Here is a 20,973-nt window from a genome sequence, read left to right on the forward strand (position 1 = left end):
TGAGACAGAGACATAACTTTATAGCCATTTGTTAAACCGCTGACAGGGAACGTAATTAACCATTCCGGGAACGAAATTTTTTTGTTCTAACCGGTTCGGGAACGTCTATTTAATGGTGGAACCCAAAACCGGAAACGTTAAAATTCCGTTTCTGTTCGGAACGAACCAATAGGAAAAAAATTCTGGTTCAAAGCCCTGATTTTAATGCATTATCTCTGTCAGTTAACACGAGTAACCTAGGCTCTGAAAGTAGAATAGGATGTTTCCATTAAAAACAAAGGTTAAGAAACAAATTGACTGTACGTACTATTACCTAATAGTTAGCTGTTGTTAAACTGCTGTTAGATATTATTTTTTGCAAGTTCATGAGGGTTAAATTAAGTAAGTCAGTAGGTGTATGTTGAGTTTGACACCTGTTAAATAAAATTAAATCGTTCACGAAAAGGATTTTTTTTTTAAACCTGATGTTCAAATGACAGTTGGAATCATCAGATGGCAAGGCTTCGTTTCCCTGCAGTTCATAAAGAATTCACTTTTCAGTGGAAAACGAGAACCACTGTGACTTTGTGAAGCTGAGAGAGATGCTGATCCGAGTGAACATGGAGGATCTGCGGGAACAGACCCACACACGCCACTATGAACTCTACCGCCGCTGCAAACTGGAGGAGATGGGTTTTAAAGACACAGATCCTGACAGCAAACCTTTCAGGTGAGGAGAGATAATGGAAAACTTTGGTCTAACCTTATGTTGGTTATCTTGGAATATAAAAGAATAATTATGAATTGTGTTGTAAATCATGACTATATTCACTTTCCTTACAGTCTGCAGGAGACTTATGAGGCCAAGAGAAATGAGTTCATGGGTGAGCTGCAGAAGAAGGAAGAGGAGATGAGGCAGATGTTTGTTCAGAGAGTGAAGGAGAAAGAGGCTGAGCTGAAGGAGGCAGAGAAGGAGGTTTGCTTACTTTTAACTCGTTTGTACAAAATATACCTGGAGCAGGGGTATTTAAAGTGAAAAGGAATTGCAGAGAGTATGGGTGAAGGGCGAGATGGAATATACCAAAAATGAAATATTTAGAAAACTGTACCAGAACTTTTACATATTTTGAATAGCAGTGTTGTATCTTAACAGTGGAGTGTGTTGTTACTCAAAAATACTCCAAAAGAGCAGTCGTCTTTTTCGCTCACCGGCTGTAGGATGATGAGCTATTGCCGTCACGTGGCGTCTGTCTGTCCGTCCACGATTCACAAAAATCGCTGCTACTCTGAGTTTTCAGTGGATTTTGATTGACTGTTTTTGTTTGGAAGCGCTAATCCAGTTTGCACAAAAGTTACTCCCTGATTTTGTGATTTCTCGTTAACAAGTTGCTAATTAGGCCGGTTAACGAACTTTGAGGAAAATCGCTACTCCTTCCTGAGTTTTCAATGGATTTTGATTCTGATTGTTTTGTTTGGGGGGCGGCACGGTGGTGTAGTGGTTAGCACTGTTGCCTCACAGCAAGAAGGTCCTGGGTTTGAGCCCCGTGGCCGGTGAGGGCCTTTCTGTGCGGAGTTTGCATGTTCTCCCCGTGTCCGCGTGGGTTTCCTCCGGGTGCTCCGGTTTCCCCCACAGTCCAAAGACATGCAGGTTAGGTTAACTGGTGGCTCTAAATTGACCGTAGGTGTGAATGTGAGTGTGAATGGTTGTCTGTGTCTACGTGTCAGCCCTGTGATGACCTGGTGACTTGTCCAGGGTGTACCCCGCCTCTCGCCCGTAGTCAGCTGGGATAGGCTCCAGCTTGCCTGCGACCCTGTAGGACAGGATAAAGCGGCTACAGATGATGGATGGATGGATGTTTTGTTTGGAAGATCAAATTGTTCTCATGAAGAACAACTGAGCTCATTATAAACGAGTCTGGTTTCTCATGATACGGCCGTGTTGGCTACTGCGTCGCTGATGCTCTGGTTTCATTATAACAACGACAGATGAGTGAATCTGGAATGATTGACAGCCCTTCCCCCTGCCAGTCAGCACAGACCTGTTCAGACAGTTTGCACATAGGACATTAGACAAGTCTTTTTAAAATATCATATAAAAAATGGACCATTATTCCCACACCCTTCAAGTGCCCTCGAGTATTTTGTGTCCACTCATCTGATACATACGCCTTGAAGTTGTTAGAAACAAAATTGCGTCAGTGAAATAACCGTTTTAACTAGGGTGATTGAAAGGTGTAATAAAATGGTGCCATGTCGTTCCTTCAGCTCACGAAGGAAACCATTTGACCATTGACCATGTGCTCCTCATATTTAGCTGCATGAAAAATTTGACCGTCTGAAGAAGCTGCACCAGGATGAGAAGAAGAAGCTAGAAGATAAAAAGAAGGCTCTTGATGACGAGCTGAACATCTTCAAGCAGAAGAAAACGGCAGCTGAACTCCTGCAGTCCCAGGCCCAGCAAGCAGGCAGCTCCACCACACTCAAAAGGGACAAAGAGAGGAAAAAGTAAGTATCGACCTCTATCCATCTTGAACATTTTCACTCAAAACATCGACCTAATGACCTTAGAACAGCTGATATTCCTTGTGTTCTCTTGATGAACTGGTTAACTCTCATTGTCTAATGGAAAAAAAATTGCAGAGGAGAACCTTTATAAAGATACAAGCCCATGCTTTTCATCCGATGCGAGTTGGTGCATGTAAAGACAGTTTACGTTAGAAATGTAGTGCTTTTTATTGTCCTGATTGCCTGTTGTTAAATGTATGATTAGTCACATTTTTACCCCTGGCTACTTTTGATCCAAATCATGGAGAAAATATTTTTTACTTAAAGGATATACGCAGAACCTTTATTTTTTTTAAAGAAATTTCCGAGTGGATAGTATCTCCATCCTTGACTCTTGGATGTTGCATAAATGGGAATTTTTAAAAAATATATTTGAGAGTTAAAATCGACTGCAAAGTTGGCATTCGAGTTGCCCTGCTGAGCCAGCCAGCCCTGAGTGCGTGACATCACAGCGGGAACCGGTTTTAAGGCCGAGGCCTTTGACAGCTATAGACCAAAGTCATATAAATAAAAAATTCTGGTGAAAGTAAGAAATACTGTTACCAACTTGCTCAACTAAGACTGATTTGACTTAATTGATTGTGGGTTGACTCTCATTAAAACAGGATCGGTGTTATAACTTATGCAACATACATGTACATGCATGCATGCATTTTCACTGATGAAACGTAAAAGGCTAATTAAATAATCAGATAAACTGAGACAATCATATTCTGAAGCAAATTAAATAATCTTATACCGGTAACTTAAACACAATACAAGTTATATGTATTAACCTAAATGCAGGTAAACAGCGTGTTGTTTTTTTTGTTTTTTATCCAAATGAGAGTCGGAGCTTACCCATCTGTGTTCTCGCTTCTTGAAGGCTGATCTTGCGGCAGATTGTTTTGAAACAATCTGACTTTCAGTTGTTTGTTCAGTTCTCCGTTCATTCGCTTCTTCCACGTAAGGGAGAGATGGCAGCAATATCCAGTTTAGAAATAAGACGGCTGCTACACTCTTTCTCCATACTGAGTACTCCGCCATTACTGCTCGGCTCAGGCAATTACTAAAACCTGGGACGGAACGGAACGTCACCGGTTTTAGCAACAACCGCGGGGAGGTAGCCTGGGCCCGCCCATCCTATGTGCGATGCAACACGGGGGGCTGTTGCAAACTTAGTCTGGCAAGGCAAGCTATCTCCAGCTCTTCCAAGCTCCCGAAAAATTGGGAGCCAGTCAGCTTTTAGCATCTCCAACGGCCCTGGGTAGAGGCGTGTTCAAGGCAGTGACGTAGTAGAACTGCGACCGGAAGCCATAGATTGTTTACAGAATCTATGCCGGAAGCGCTTCATTCACTAGAAACATTACGAACATGGAGCAGTGGCAAGCCTTTGACACAGCGGTAGATGCTGTATTGAAAGCATTCAACGGGAAGTTCTCATTGAAAACGGAGCAAAGAGCAGCCCTGGAGGTATTTATCATCTTCCTGTTACTCAAGCAGTTTCCATCACGTCACATACATCAGAGGAAAGAGTGATGTGATTGGTTTAAGCTTCGTCACAGCCTTTTCTGGCTTCGACCAGTAGCAAACTGAGGCATTTCAGGGAGGCGGGTCAACCACGCGCTTTGGGAAACGGTTGGGCTTAATATCTATGCCAGACCAATGCTCGCAGAGCTTTGAAGTTGCTTTAGCCAGACTAGCGGGGAGGTCACTGCCCAAACGATATGTCCCGTCCCGTTCTGTCCCGGATTTTACCAACAACCCTCGGTTCACTCCAGGAAAACTGGTGCAACTAAACTCACTTTCCTTTAAAAAAAAAAAAATTTAAATAATTTCCTTTTCTTGTAGTTTCCTTTAATTGTTGGTACTGCACCCTCTTTCAATACAGGCTTATAGCCAACGCTCCTCAACAGATCAGAGGTTTCGTACGAGTCTTCAGTAAAATGTGCAGAGCAGAGCGGAGGAGAGACCACTTCATAGGTGCCCAATGTGCCCGTGAACTTCTCGTAAAACGCGTCCAAATCTTTGCAGTTTGAACATTCTTGGGCCACGAATGCAACATAAATCCACCTTCTGTCATGTTGCTGCACCGCCATCAACACATCTACGTGGCATGGCGATAAATTAGCTCAAAATGGAGGATCGGAGTTGCGGTCAGCTCTGTGTTTTAGTATAGACCCCTTTCACATGACATCACCACGCCGCGAGATTTTGTTAGGCGCCATATTGGAAGACCAAGTACATGCACTCACAATATAAAACAAAGTACGAGCGAGAGTAAAGTGACACGATGGCTGATAATTCTGGTTATGTGAGTACATTACCAGCTGCAGAAAGAGCACGGTATGTGGAAAAACTGGCTGTGATTGATGGGTTTGACCCATATGATAAGACTCGGGGCAAGGGAGAATGGAAACATAAGGAGGACCGGACACCAATTCTGCCATCTGTTTGCTACCCAGACATTGTAAACTATTTGTTGTTTACACCCAGTGCCTACACTCAGTGTTCGAACTATGCCGATATTTTCGGGGGGGTCCCTTTTTTTCCCTTGGGGGTGTGTGTGCTTGCGCTTGTCTCGGAGCGCGGATCTCCAAACACACGAGAAGCCTATCTTACGCACATATCACGCGGACTCCACACACGCATCGCGTCTGAAGTCATAACTCATCAGGGGAAATCGTGTCCGCATTGGCATGTTCAAAAAACAGCCTCGCGTCAACAATGATACCACACGCAAGAAAAAAAAAACAGTCAGGCTACTCAACAACCAACCTGGCAGCAGCGAGCAAGCCCCAAACCATCCTAAATTATTATTATTATTATTAAATTGTAGAAGTCTGGGAGGCTTGCTCCTCATACAGTTATCAACTTGGGGCCACTTTAGCATGTTTTAAATCTGAATTTCTTGCGTTTGCTTACCTCAAAGTGTCCGCAGATCATGCACAGACTTATCCATTATATCCACAGTTTTTTGCCAAGTCTCACACAGGTTTCTTTCAAGTCTACTGTTGGGCCAATAAATCATAAATAAAACAGCTCAGATTTGTTTGTTTAAGTCGTTTGCCACTCCACTTTATTCTCGTGGGTTCACATACCGCTGCTGTTATTTCCCCCTTATCACGAGTTTGTTGGTCTTCCAAAATGGCGCAGGGTCTGTTTACTTCCGGTTTCGGGTGACGTCAGTGAAAGGGGTCTATAGTGGAAATGACTATGAGACCGATAGACTTCCTGCTGTGACGTTATGAACGTCAAAGTCATTCGGTCAGACCGCTACCTATATGAATCAATTTAATCATAATGACTATATTAGATTTATTGTTCACACTTAAAACTATTTCTGTGCCATTCTTGAGGTCTCAAGGCATTTATAAACTAAAGTGAGGCCATGGTGCTGCGTATATGCTTTAATTATAATAAATCTGAGCTGTTAACAATATTCTTTATACTTATAAAAGTATAAGTAAATACACAGAGAAATATTGATTGTGCGACTTTAGAGTTTTCTTTGTGTCCCTGCAGATTATTTATACTTTTCCATATTTTAGAATAACTATGAATTTTCATATTTCACAATGAACAATCTTTTTTTTAATAATTCTGTTATTGAATGCTCAGTTGCTTTTTGGGTTAGCACTGGTTCATAGGACTACAGTGTATATACACTAAAGTTTAAAAGAAAAATCCACCCTGCCTGACTTTTTTTTATAATCAATGTGCCCTTCAGTAGTGCAAAAGATGTATTTTAAAATTAAATTCTGGGTTTACTTCTTGGAAGTTACCGTATTTCATCAGCAAGCTGGCCTGTTCACTTTGGTTAACGGTTTCCTACATTACCCACACTGCAGTTTAACCATCCGTTCAAAGTGGCACCAGTAGGAATTGGCCCTCGCGTCGTCTCTCGCTCGTCTCTCTCACCACTAACAAACCCAGCCGAGTCTCTGCCGTAATTCAGAGCAGCTGCATTGCGTTCTGGAGCTATGAGTTCAGTATTTGGTGACTACACTACGTCTGTGTTTCTCATTAATATGACCTCGAGAAAAGAAATTTTGTTTTTAGTAGCTAACCAGGAAGCTGAACCATGATCCTTATGTTTGGGATCATTTGAAACGTATTTTTCTGAATGAACACCATTGTAACTGCTTTAGCAGTGTCCTCCAGTGACGTTAGTGTGCCACATGACTGCTAATTTCTCATGGGAATAATAAACTACAGCATCACCTGAATAAGTTGCACCCGAATCATTAAGCATGTCATAGATATTTTCGTACATATTTAATGTCCTTCAGGGTGGAGTTTTCCTTTAAATCACACCATTATAGTGTACACATGACCTCCAGTATTCTTATTGCATGGATACTGACTAGATATATTTGTTAAGCCACTCCTCCCCCAGTAAGAATTATAAAAACATAAACTGCAAAGTGACCACTGCTCCTAACATGTTGGTAATCACTCATGGTTATGTATTCAAGCTGATTTAGCCATCTCACCAGACCATTATAAAGGAGGAAGACATTTGCACTGAGAAGGTTTACATTTTTTTCCCCCCTTTGTCAATTTTCTCATTGGCTTTTTTTTTTTTTTTCCCCACTCCTTGAGCGAATCCACAGGTTCCCTCAAAGGCTGCCCACTATTCTTATGCATTTCAGTTCATTTCATATTCACATATTACTGAGGAAACACTGTTTAAGCTGCAGTGTGTGTGAGACAGTTCTCCTCAGTAACCAAGCAGGGCATGGCATGTATGATGGAATATTGTTTTGCTGTCCATCTTGTGTGGTCAGTTTTCTGCATGTTAAATCCATGCTTTCTTCCAGTTAATTCCTCACCTGCTTGCTGCATGCTGCATGAGACACCTTCAGCTGGTAAGGCTTTGAAACATTTAAGGCTTAATAGGAAAACCTTTGTAGCAAAGTCACTGTGGTTCGTAAAAGTGAATTGGAGATTCCGTATACATTGGCGGGTCTAGAGAAATACTCTCAGGAATGCACTGAGCAAGTATAATAGTGTGTAGGCAATGCAACATTTTCCACTTACTTTTTAGCTAGCGTTCATGCTAGCAGCTCTGGTAGTATTTAGCGGGTGATTGACGAAATATAGGCATGTAAATGAACATGGGTGCACCTTGCCTGTTTTAACATATGGCTGGTGCAACAAGAAAAACATCCCTGTTTTGCATATGACTCCTGTCACCAAACAAACTGGCAAACCTGGGTTATATTACAACCCCGATTCCAGAAAAGTTGGGACAAAGTACAAATTGTAAACAAAAACAGAATGCAATAATTTATGAATCTCAAAAACTGATATTGTATTCACAATAGAACATAGACAACATATCAAATGTTGAAAGTGAGACATTTTGAAATTTCATGCCAAATATTGGCTCATTTGAAATTTCATGACAGCAACACATCTCAAAAAAGTTGGGACAGGGGCAATAAGAGGCTGGAAAAGTTAAAGGTACAAAAAAGGAACAGCTGGAGGACCAAATTGCAACTCATTAGGTCAATTGGCAATAGGTCATTAACATGACTGGGTATAAAAAGAGCATCTTGGAGTGGCAGCGGCTCTCAGAAGTAAAGATGGGAAGAGGATCACCAATCCCCCTAATTCTGCGCCGACAAATAGTGGAGCAATATCAGAAAGGAGTTCGACAGTGTAAAATTGCAAAGAGTTTGAACATGTCATCATCTACAGTGCATAATATCATCAAAAGATTCAGAGAATCTGGAAGAATCTCTGTGCGTAAGGGCCAAGGCCGGAAAACCATACTGGGTGCCCGTGATCTTCGGGCCCTTAGACGGCACTGCATCACATACAGGCATGCTTCTGTATTGGAATTCACAGAATGGGCTCAGGAATATTTCCAGAGAACATTATCTGTGAACACAATTCACCGTGCCATCCGCTGTTGCCAGCTAAAACTCTATAGTTCAAAGAAGAAGCCGTATCTAAACATGATCCAGAAGCGCAGACGTCTTCTCTGGGCCAAGGCTCATTTAAAATGGACTGTGGCAAAGTGGAAAACTGTTCTGTGGTCAGACGAATCAAAATTTGAAGTTCTTTATGGAAATCAGGGACGCCGTGTCATTCGGACTAAAGAGGAGAAGGATGACCCAAGTTGTCATCAGCGCTCAGTTCAGAAGCCTGCATCTCTGATGGTATGGGGTTGCATTAGTGCGTGTGGCATGGGCAGCTTACACATCTGGAAAGACACCATCAATGCTGAAAGGTATATCCAGGTTCTAGAGCAACATGTGCTCCCATCCAGACGACGTCTCTTTCAGGGAAGACCTTGCATTTTCCAACATGACAATGCCAAACCACATACTGCATCAATTACAGCATCATGGCTGCGTAGAAGAAGGGTCCGGGTACTGAACTGGCCAGCCTGCAGTCCAGATCTTTCACCCATAGAAAACATTTGGCGCATCATAAAACGGAAGATACGACAAAAAAGACCTAAGACAGTTGAGCAACTAGAATCCTACATTAGACAAGAATGGGTTAACATTCCTATCCCTAAACTTGAGCAACTTGTCTCCTCAGTCCCCAGACGTTTACAGACTGTTGTAAAGAGAAAAGGGGATGTCTCACAGTGGGAAACATGGCCTTGTCCCAACTTTTTTGAGATGTGTTGTCATGAAATTTAAAATCACCTAATTTTTCTCTTTAAATGAAACATTTTCTCAGTTTAAACATTTGATATGTCATCTATGTTCTATTCTGAATAAAATATGGAATTTTGAAACTTCCACATCATTGCATTCCGTTTTTATTTACAATTTGTACTTTGTCCCAACTTTTTTGGAATCGGGGTTGAACTTTAATTAGGGTTTTAGAATCTTGCACATGCTGAAAGTTACTGGGGAGTGCTTGCCGTGTTTGAACACACGGTCATTTTTGGCTAGTATAATTAACCGAATGCGAATCGAGTCAATCACACGTTTGGAAACTAAAATGTTGCAAAGTTCATGTTTAATTTCATTTCCCCTTCCTTGGCCGTTCAGATACCGTACGTGATTCCGAACTTGTTGCAAAAGTCACCTCAAAAATCCAGCTAGTGCATTCGATAAGGCTGATTAATGTTCCAGCAACAGAATACGCTGAAAAGAATCTGACGACAGAAAGCAAAAGCGTTTGCAGTGCAGTCATTCCATGGCTATTTTTGACATCTATCTTCTACTTCTTCCAGTTAGTTAATAATAATAACTTGGCTGGTAAAATGCGTCTTTTGTCATCAAAAGTGAATTAATATCCACATCTCTGTGGCCATTGATATCTTCTCTGAGCCATAACTGCTGTAGCCATGTTGAATCTGTTTTCCGTGAGCATGATGGTGTACTGTACACAGTCGGCAATTAGGCAGCGTAGGCGCTTCATTACAGTAATTACCACCTAATATTTTGTGCTTTGATGGGAAATCTCCTCTAATGCAGTAATCCCATTATAAGCTCGGAAGGTGCCTGTAGTAAATTGTGACAGGAAAAGAGGGCTTACAGAAACACTAACTCTTCCCCGCCCCCTTGATTCTTAACAAAATCAACTATAATTATCTTTAGTATAAACTGTGGTAGAGGTAGTGGTTACTTTGGCACTAAACTCGCTTGGTTTATTACTGACTTTATTTGATGCGTTGCCCCGTATGCTTCTGTTGTGACACTCCTTGTCTTGAGTTCACACAAGCAACTGTTCCTCTGCTGGATCACACAGGTACAGCACTTGTCCCTAAAATGACACTGTTCTTGGGCAAGCTGTGAAGTTAAAGGATATGGGACATGGATTTTTTTCTGGGTATAATTATGTATAAAGGACATAAGAAATGCCATCTAAATCACTGCAGGGCGTCAAAAATGTGAAAATCATCACATTATTCAACTTTTTTTTATACATCAGCGTAAAACAATGATTCGTTAATTAGCTAGGTGGTCACGTGACCCGTGACGTCACAAAAACTTTCCAAGGAGCCAGCGCTTGGGAATCTAATGTAAACAGGTTACCGAAATGGACACCATCGACAGTGACATTCCCGATGTTTCACAGAGATGTGAAGTTAGACCCTATCAATTCGAACCGATAGCTGGAAATTCACATGAACATAGATCTTGTCTTTACTCTGACGGGTCAGATGATTCTGAGAGTGAGAGTTCATTCAGTCCCCATGAAACTGAAAGCGGTCGGCTCGATAACACATCCTAGTAAGTTAAAAACAATTCTGCTCAAAGGCTAATGATCTGTTGAAAGAAGTATTATTTTTGTATCATACATTGAAAGTTCATCATAGATCTAGCTAAAGTCCGTTGCAAGCTAGTGTTTTTTTTTTTTGCTGATATTTTTTGAGATTGATTGATTGAGATACAATGCTTCCAGAGTCTGAGATGAAAACATTCAAAATGGCGAAACGAGTCAGAATTATGATAATCAATAATTGATACACCCAAAATTATAATACTAATCCTTACCTCGGCTTTCAGTCGCTTAGCGAATGCACCTAGTGGTAGCCGTAGCACTTCGGGTTTCACTCCGCCGTCTTGTTCCTGAATTGGGACGTTGGGAACGGCTCCATCTTTAAGTAGCCTCTTAAATTTGTCTTGGCAATTAATATCGCTCAGTACCTGAGTATTAATGTTGAAAGAATCCTCAGTGAAATGGTCCGAACACAGTTTGTGGGAAACAGTAGGTGCAAAGTTTTTTCAACAGGTGTTCTGTAAAGTTATCCTACCTCTTGGATTTGTCCTACCAAGCCTACTGCGCATGCGCGAAGCCTACTGCGCATGCGCAGGTGAGCCCACACTTTCCTCAGCTTCGGGTCCTTGGGGAATGCAAAAAAACTTACTCCAGGGCATTTCCCATTGGAATTATTGCAACCATAAGCAGCACAATACACCATGATGTCCAATGTACGTTAAAGACTATAAAAACATTTTTCTTGTCATCCACTTCTCCATTCATTTACCCGCTTGTGCCGTGCCCAAAAGTTTTTGTGACGTATGATCACGTGACAGCGGCTCTTCCGGTTGTAAAATATGCATGTCGGAGCTCGAGCAGAAATGCCATATAATCATCACGAATATAACGATTTTACTGAATTTAATAGATGATTTTGTATTTGTTGATGCAATTAATTCATATTTTTAATGGAAAGAAACTGATATAGCATGCTTTTATGTTTCATGTCCCATATCCTTTAAGTCATGTGCTGTGTCACGCAATTACATGAGGCAGCACTGATTCTGAGTCAGGGAGCTCTTTTAGTCGTTCGGAGTTCTGACCACTGGACTTCAGTTACCTGTCGTGTAGAAGTTCAAGTTTGCACAATGAAAACATCCTGTTAAACATGAAGCAGCAAAAGTTAGGTTTCATTTTCAAGAACGTTCCACCTTTTCCCATAACCCCTTTCAACATCTCTAATGCATTGCATTAACCTTTTAAGATTTGTGTATAAGTGAACATAGTATGAATGTAACCGATTAGAGAAAATAATCCTCATTCTCTCTCATTTGCAGTTCAGGGTTCCTGTAGAAAGTGCTCTCCCAACCAGCTGTGAATGAGTTCTTCCCCCTCAGTGCTCCTGAGCCGTGCTGCTCCGCTCCCCCTCCCCCTCTTTTCCTTCCTCTCCCAAGCCACACACATAACTACGCTGAAGAGGGATCATTAATGTGAATGGCATCGTTGACTTAAATGCATTGTTTCCTTTTTTTTTTTTTTATTTCATTTTAAGAGCCAGTGTTTCTCTTCTTTATAATAACTTGTTTTGGTTGATCTGTAATGCATGACCAGGTTTGCTATTAACGTTAATGAGCGTGACGACTGTTGTGTTAATAGCAGACTAAATTGAGACATCAGTTGGGCATGGTTTGCTGTTCATCAACAGTTACAAATGTAATGGTTTTGTTTTTGGTTGGGCGCCAGCGCTTCAACCAAGAAGACCCTCCCTGTACTACTTGTACTAAAGGTGTTCGTTACTTGGGTATATTTACTCATCCAGTTCAAACATGAAATAGGTGGAAATTATTTTAACTTATTTCATTAAATCATTACAGTAATGTACACCTTTAGGATTTCAGCAGTACGGAGTTTGGCATGTGGTGTTTTTCATTTTATCCTGATGCATGTTATCAGAATGTTTGCTAGTCATCTTTGGTCATACCTCACTGTTTTTTGTTTTTTTTTATACATGCCATGAACACGCTTGTAGGAGGTGTATTAAGGCAAGCTTTTGCTGTACAATATTTTAAGTATCAGCACCTGCTTTTATACTTGCTTCTTTAACTATTTTGTGACCCATTATTACAATAAGAACATTTTGTACTTAGAGATTATGAACAAGTATTTCCAAGGGATCAATATTGCACTTGTCAGTGTACAAAATAGTCTTCTAAAACAAATAATAAAGGGCTGTTTGACCAAACGTTGAAACTGTGGGCAAACTCCTTGTGTACGACCATCACGCCATAAATTCTGTTCTGAAAACACAATACCACATACACTACCGTTCAAAAGTTTGTGGTCACTTTGAAATTTCCTTATTTTTGAAAGAAAAGCACTGTTCTTTTCAATGAAGATCACTTTAAACTAATCAGAAATCCACTCTATACATTGCTAATGTGGTAAATGACTATTCTAGCTGCAAATGTCTGGTTTTTGGTGCAATATCTCCATAGGTGTATAGAGACCCATTTCCAGCAACTCTCACTCCAGTGTTCTAATGGTACAATGTGTTTGCTCATTGCCTCAGAAGGCTAATGGATGATTAGAAAACCCTTGTACAATCATGTTAGCACAGCTGAAAACAGTTGAGCTCTTTAGAGAAGCTATAAAACTGACCTTCCTTTGAGCAGATTGAGTTTCTGGAGCATCACATTTGTGGGGTCGATTAAATGCTCAAAATGGCCAGAAAAATGTCTTGACTATATTTTCTATTCATTTTACAACTTATGGTGGTAAATAAGTGTGACTTTTCATGGAAAACACAAAATTGTCTGGGTGACCCCAAACTTTTGAACGGTAGTGTATGAATATATTATTTTGATTATAGTTAAATTCTTAATTTGAATATTTTGGGAAGATATGTCTTTCTGTGCTGGGTGTTTGTAAACACCAAATAAACCTTCTCAGGATTTTGGATAAAAGTGGATCTTCAGTTCATCACTGGTTTTCAGGCAACACACTCGGCTTCACAAGAGGAAAAAAATTGTTTTACAGAAATTTTCCACTAACGCTACATGTATAGTCCGTGGTCACTTTATTCCTTATACTTATCTTGATTAGTTTATCAAGCACACTTATATAGGTCACTTTGTAATTGGTTACTGACTTCAGCCCATGTGCTTCTGCTAGTGAGTCCAATTTGTCAGCCTGCTACACCATAATTCAGTGGAAATTGACCACTGTTGAACAAATAATTTGGGTGGTATTTCATTCACTGGACCACTAGCATGTTAGAGGGTGTGGTTCTGGAACAAGCGGATCATGAAGAACTGGTAAACCAGCTTAGTGATCCCGTGGTCAGAACCTGACACCGATTTAGAAGTTAGAGGATGATTAACAAACTGCACATGGAAGATTGAGCTGCAGTCTCTAACTGTAAAATTGACAAAACAAGGTAGGTGTATAATGCAGTGATATCAATGTACAGCTTGCACAATAAGCACCAAGTTACTGCTGTGCTGAGAAACGCCACCCAAATAATGACTTTCCACTGTTGTAGGGGGTCAATGAGGCTGACAAATGGTTTACGGCAGCAGATGGGCTACAGTCAGTAATTATACAGTGTACATTGTACATGCTCATAAAAAAATGTAGGTAGACGAAACCTATATTACAGCACAGTGAAATTTTCTTTACACATCACAGCTTGTTAGGAAGTCGGGGTCAGAGCCATGATACAGCACCCCTGAGGTAGAGAGGGTTAAGGGCCTTGCTCAAGGGCCTAACGGTGGCAGCTTGAACCCCTGACCGGGTGTACGTATTAAACAGACAATTAAATGTACATTGTGTGTAAAATGGATGATTTTCTGCACAAACTGTTCTTTCCAATTTTAACTGGATCCAGTATTGTTCAAATGTGATGCTTCAGATTCCTTTATACTACTTTCTATCCTGTCTCTCATATATATAATTTTTTTTAAGTCTATTAATTTTTTTTTTAAATCAAGACCATTAAAAGGGATGAGAGTCCTGGTGGAAACAGGATGGTTTGTTGTATTTTGATGAATGGCACTCAGCAGGTGTGTCCTCTTGAATCCTAGGTGGGATGGGTGTGAGCAGACTTGACGTATCGTTCTTTAATTTGAGGCATCGTGTGTTCTCTGGTGGGTCGTATGTTGAAGCTGACTACACTCTCCCTGCTTTGTGTGTATTTACTTTCCTTTGCAGTAATCCCTGGCTCTGCACTGAGTAGTATCTTCGCCTGCACAGCTTTGCTAATGGACCTGACCATGAGTTTTTGGTTATTTGCTACTCTAAGGCCATAGGAAGACATTGTGGATGCCAGCTCTTGGGGGGTTTCTAATAGAACGGCTTCCTTGTGTATTAAAGGCCTTTTTATTTTTGGTTACAGCAACTTTTGCAAAGAATGCTTTGTGTGCTACTAAATCTAAATCACTCGCCTAAGGCTGTGCTTACTTTGCTTGACGTGTATTTTTTTGCAATGCTGTGTGACTAGTGTGCTTACTATGTTTAGTCCCTTTCGGGAGATCCTGAAAATGCACTTAGAATATATTTCAGGTTAATTCGTACATTACAGTTCTATCATAAACTCTACTTTATGATGTTTATGAAATTATAAACAATAATTCAAGTGTGAATTTGAAATTTTTTAAACAGCCCACACCCATCCATGAGGATCACTCTGATTTTAACAGGCTTTAACATTTGTTATTCTGCAGCTTAAAGACGTTAACAAGTGGGACTACATTTGAATTCATGTTTGGAACACGATACTGAATATGGAATATGTTCGTACAATCAGAATATTTACTGCTTTTGGCTGTTAAATATTGTGAAAGAATTTCAGATTAATTTATGTAAACCTTGTCGTCCCATGGTTGCTATTTCTCTTTCCAGCTGCTTGACTCTTTCTCTAACCTGCATTTCTGTCCGTTTCTCCTAGCTTCTTTTAAACCTCTCGTGGCCACCTGTCAGAAGAGGGGATCGCAGCTTCCTCAAGAACTAGGCACCCATTTCCTCTTCCTGCCTTTCACTCTTTCAGCCCTTTTTTGTTTTTTGGAAACTTTGTTGTCTGCTCAGTTAAACATGTGGGCTTTACATGGTATTTTTCCGCAAGAAGTATTCTCTCTTTTCTATTTAGGCACACCAAACAGTCCCACACTAATATTTTTATAGACTTTGTGAAGATACTAGAACCAAAGTTCTGGTATTAAAATATAGCATGAAAGGAAAAAAAATATTTATTGTAAAAACATCAGTTTTTATAAATTAAAATATATATTGCTTTTACATACATAACATTCATTTATGCCCCAATCTTTTCCATTTACACATCTGGGTTTCTCCTGTGAAGATGTGTTTTGTGTTGACTCTGACTGTGAGACAGAAAGACCCAAAGACAAATTGCATGTTATCTGAAGTCAGGCTGATTTTAAGTTTGATGAGTTTCAGTGGTGCAACACCGGGTTTCGTTTCTAATTGCCCTCTAATTTGTTGAATTCTCAAGGTCGTGATTTAAAGAATCCCTTCTGAATACCATGTAGGTCACATTCAGAGCCCCTTATTTCATTTCATGCTTTGCCTTATCTAATCAGCCTTTGCATGTTTTATATGCTTCTACAGCGTAAATGCTTTCTCAGTTGGCCTTTTTTTCTCGTAGGGAGTTATTACAGGTCCATGGGCAGTTACACGTTTCTGCAAATTTCTATCAAAAACCATGTCCTGTTAAATAGTACCTATTTAGATATATTGTTTTGGCAGTTTAAAATATGCAATGGCAGGCACAGCGATCAGTCCATATTTATATAATTTATAAGGATATATTTTGTGTATTGAAGTAGAAAAGTGTTGATCAATCACACTGTTGGTAGGTGGACATTCTGGTTGTCAAACTGCATCATTATTCTAGCATCTTTCATCAGTTACCCTCGGTACCTATCCTAACACAAAGTTGTGAAATATTTCATCGTGGTAAAATTTCATCGGTGTACATTTTAAATAAAAAATCTGTCAAAACCTGTTGTTTAGTTATTCACGTATCTGTTTTTTTTTTTTTTTTTTAATAAAAAGCCACTGGGTGTAAAATAAGTATATACATACATGCACACATACTGTAAGGGGTCTTAAAATGCATTGGACTTTGTCTTGCATGTGTTTAAGTCCAGTTATAAAAAATAATAGTTGAAAAGTGTCAGTTTTCTGATGTTTACAATCGCACAATAAAACCAAAAATGCTGAAATCTTTTGATCATTAAGGCTATAAGTATATACACAAGTTTGGATTAAAAATTTAATCAACAAAGGCCTGATAATTATTTATTATATATTACACAATACCAGTCAAACGTTCAGACACACTCTTTCATACTAAAGAGTGTGTCCAAACTTTAGACTGGTACTATATATCCTCTGGAGCTTACTGTCTCTTGGATGCTACGGAGGATAGAATTTGATGATAAAAATGTGATATTGGCGTTTAGGAAATCCTATGCACACGAATAAGCATAGCTCTATGGGTTAAAAAAAAAAAAAGGTTAAGCAGCTCTAACATTTTAAAGACATTTGCTGCGAAAACCTTCAAACTGCTGCCATATGACTTGAGATTATTTGATTGATTTGCAGTTGCTAAGGCGAGCATGCTGTTGTCTTTTCTAGAAGAACGTCATACTTCCTGCCATGCTAAATTAATGATAAGGTTGATGCATTAATAGCAAACAAAAGTAATATTCCATAAACAGCAGTGATTTTCTAAATTTACTTTGACTTGTATTTCATTGCAGACATTGTGAACCTAAGACATTTCTTGTTTTGTCTGGTCCACTTAATTTCATTTGTTAATGTACATCCATTCCAGCATTTCAGGCTTACATGATATTCTAAAAAAAAAAAAGTTGATACAGGAAAAAATTAGGACTAGTAAAGAGGTAAAACAAATAATGATGTGATTTGATTTGACTTTGAGATTTGGTACAAAATCAGTATCCAGGAGAGGCTTGGAATTTGAGGAGCAAAGATGGGCCAAGGATCTCAGTTTGTCAACAGATCTCATCTCATCTCATCTCATTATCTCTAGCCGCTTTATCCTTCTACAGGGTCGCAGGCAAGCTGGAGCCTATCCCAGCTGACTACGGGCGAAAGGCGGGGTACACCCTGGACAAGTCGCCGGGTCATCACAGGGCTGACACATAGACACAGACAACCATTCACACTCACATTCACACCTATGGTCAATTTAGAGTCACCAGTTAACCTAACCTGCATGTCTTTGGACTGTGGGGGAAACCGGAGCACCCGGAGGAAACCCACACGGACACGGGGAGAACATGCAAACTCCACACAGAAAGGCCCTCGCCGGCCCCAGGGCTCGAACCCAGGACCTTCTTGCTGTGAGGCGACAGCGCTAACCACTACACCACCGTGCCGCCCTTGTCAACAGATATGTGAGAAAATTATTGAAATGTTTAAAATCAATGTTCCTCAAAGGAAGATAAAAATGGATTTGGATATGCTACCCTCAATGTTGCATTAGATCATTAAATTATTCAAAAAATCTGGAGGAGGCGGCACGGTGGTGTAGTGGTTAGCGCTGTCGCCTCACAGCAAGAAGGTCCTGGGTTCGAGCCCCGGGGCCGGCGAGGGCCTTTCTGTGTGGAGTTTGCATGTTCTCCCCGTGTCTGCGTGGGTTTCCTCCGGGTGCTCCGGTTTCCCCCACAGTCCAAAGACATGCAGGTTAGGTTAACTGGTGACTCTAAACTGACCGTAGGTGTGAATGTGAGTGTGAATGGTTGTCTGTGTCTATGTGTCAGCCCTGTGATGACCTGGCGACTTGTCCAGGGTGTACCCCGCCTTTTGCCCGTAGTCAGCTGGGATAGGCTCCAGCTTGCCTGCGACCCTGTAGAAGGATAAAGCGGCTAGAGATAATGAATGAATGAATGATGAAAAAAATCTGGAGGAATTTCAGTATGTAAAGGGCAAGGGCACAAGCCTAAGCTGAACACCGTGCTCTCCGATCCCTCAGATAAATCATCAAGAAATAAATGCATCAAGAACGGTCATTCATCTAAAGCTGATATAACCACATGGGCTCAGGATTACTTTGGCAACCCTTTGTCAAGCATTAAAATACCGAGTTACATCCACAAATATGCCAGTTAAAACTTTACTGTGCAAAAAGGAAGCCTTATGTTAACTATGTCCAGAAGCACTGTCAACTTCTCTGGTCTCAGAGGCATCTGAGATGGACCATCACACAGTGGAAATTAGTTTCGTGGTCAGATGAATCAGTATTCCAGGTCTTTTTCAGAAGAAATTGACACCCATGTGCTCTGGACCAAAGATGAAAAGGACCATCCAGACTGTTACCAGCAACAAATCCAAAAGCCAAGGCCTGTCATTGTATGGGGTTGTGTCAGTGCCCTTGGCAAAGCTAAGGGCACTTCTGTGATGGCAGCATTAACTCAAAAACGTATATTGAAATTTTGGAGCAACATATGCTGCCTTCAGGACGACATCTTTTCCAGGGATATTTCAACAAGACAATGCAAAACCATATTCTGCATAACATTACAAAAGCATGGCTGTGGAAGAAGAGGGTGCCTGTCCCCTCTGACCCCAAGAAAGACTGTGTGGTGAATTTTGAAGCGAAAAATACGACAATGACGACCCCGTACTGTTGCACACCTTAAGACCTGTTTGCAGGAAGAATGTGGTAAAATAACACCTGAAACACTTCAGCACTTGGTGTCTTCAGTCTCTAAACGTCTTTTAAGTGTTGTGAGAAAGGATGGCAACATTGCAAAGTGGTAATTGCTTTATCACCCCAATGTTTTTTTTAAAATGTGTTGCAAGAATCAAAATTGAAATGTGTTTATTTTAAAAAAAAAAATGAAGTAAAACATCAAATAATGTGTTGTTGTATTGTTTTGAGTGCAATACAGTTCAATGATTGTTCTTAGTTTTAATTTCAATTTCAACGTACCGTCTCCCAACTTTTTCTGATTTGGGGTTGTGTATGGTGGACCTTATGGTATGTAGAATAATATCATAAAAATGACTTCCTTGTAGTTGATAAATGAAACGTTCATTTCAGCTACAATGGGCTGCCTCAGTTATACACTCACTGAACAAATAGGACCACCTGTACACCTACACTTTCATGCAATTGTCTCATCAGCCAATCATGTGGCAGCAGTGTAATGTATAAAATCAGGCAGATATGAGCCAGCAGTTTGAGTAATATTCACGTCAATCATCAGAATGGGGAAAAAATGTGATCTCAGTTATTTTCACTGTGACATGAATGCTAGATGGGCTGGTTTGTGTATTTCTAGAACTGCTGACCTCCTGGAATTTTCACACACAACAGTCACGAGAGTTTACTCAGAATGTTGCAATATGGAGAAAAAAATCTAATGAGTGGCAGTTCTGCAGACAGAAGCACCTTGTTGATGCGAGAGGTCGGTGGAGAATGGCCAGACTGGTTCGAGCTGACAGAAGGGCTACAGTGACTCAGATAACCACTCTGTACAATTGTGGTGAGCAGAAAAGCAGTTCAGAATGCACATGTTGAACCTTGAGGTGGATGGGCTACAACAGCAAAAGAAGACATCAAGTTTCACTTCTGTCAGCCAAGAACAGAAAGCTGAGGCTGCAGAGGGCACAGGTTCACCAAAACTGGACAGTTGACTGGTAAAATGTAGCCTGGTCTGAAGAATCTCAATTTCTCCTGAGGCACACAGATAGTAGGGTCAGAATTTGGCACCAATAGCATGACTCCATGGACCGAACCTGCCTTTGGTCAAGAGTCCAGGCTGGTGGAGATAATGTAATGGTGTAGGGAAAGTTTTCTTGACACATTTTCAACCTTTTAATACCAATTGATCATCTCTTGAATGCCAAAGTCTATTTGAGTATTGCTGCTGACCATGTGCATCCATTCATGGTCACAATTTACCCATCTTCTAATGGCTACTTCTGGCATGATAATGCACCATGTCACAAAGCAAGTCATCTCAAACTGGTTTCAGTGAGTTCAGTGTTCTTCAGTGGGCTTCCCAGTCACCAGCTCTAAATCCAATAGAACACCTTCGGGATGTGGTAGAATGAGAGAAAATATACCCGCAAAAACCGCAGGAATTACATGATACAATCATGTCAACATGGAAGAAATGTTTCCAACATCTTGTGAAATCCATGCCATGAAGAACTGAGGTTGTTTTGAGAGCAAAGGGAGGCCCTGCCCAATATAGTGTTCCTAATAAAGTGCTCAGT

At 40.5% G+C, this 20,973-nt stretch overlaps 1 protein-coding gene across 4 annotated transcripts in view; it reads left to right on the forward strand.

Moving 5' to 3' along the window:
• Positions 1–16,723, forward strand: part of septin6 (septin 6) — a 57,527-nt gene extending 40,804 nt beyond the window's left edge. Inside the window, exons 7-11 of one of the 4 annotated variants that reach the window (XR_009655226.1) lie at positions 541–709; positions 823–955; positions 2,294–2,484; positions 7,002–7,058; positions 12,039–12,943. Coding sequence is in view for 3 of the 4 variants with exons in the window: in XM_060927720.1 (XP_060783703.1) it covers positions 541–709; positions 823–955; positions 2,294–2,484; positions 14,911–14,935 (518 nt within the window). In the remaining variant the exon portion in view is untranslated. Of the gene's footprint in view, positions 1–540; positions 710–822; positions 956–2,293; positions 2,485–7,001; positions 7,059–7,346; positions 7,395–12,038; positions 12,944–14,910 lie in introns of those variants that run through there. The other 3 variants (XM_060927722.1, XM_060927720.1, XM_060927721.1) reach the window with 3 other exon arrangements.
• Positions 16,724–20,973: the final 4,250 nt, after the last annotated feature.

This window comes from Neoarius graeffei, chromosome 8, assembly GCF_027579695.1.
Source record: "Neoarius graeffei isolate fNeoGra1 chromosome 8, fNeoGra1.pri, whole genome shotgun sequence".
Taxonomy (NCBI): domain Eukaryota; kingdom Metazoa; phylum Chordata; class Actinopteri; order Siluriformes; family Ariidae; genus Neoarius; species Neoarius graeffei.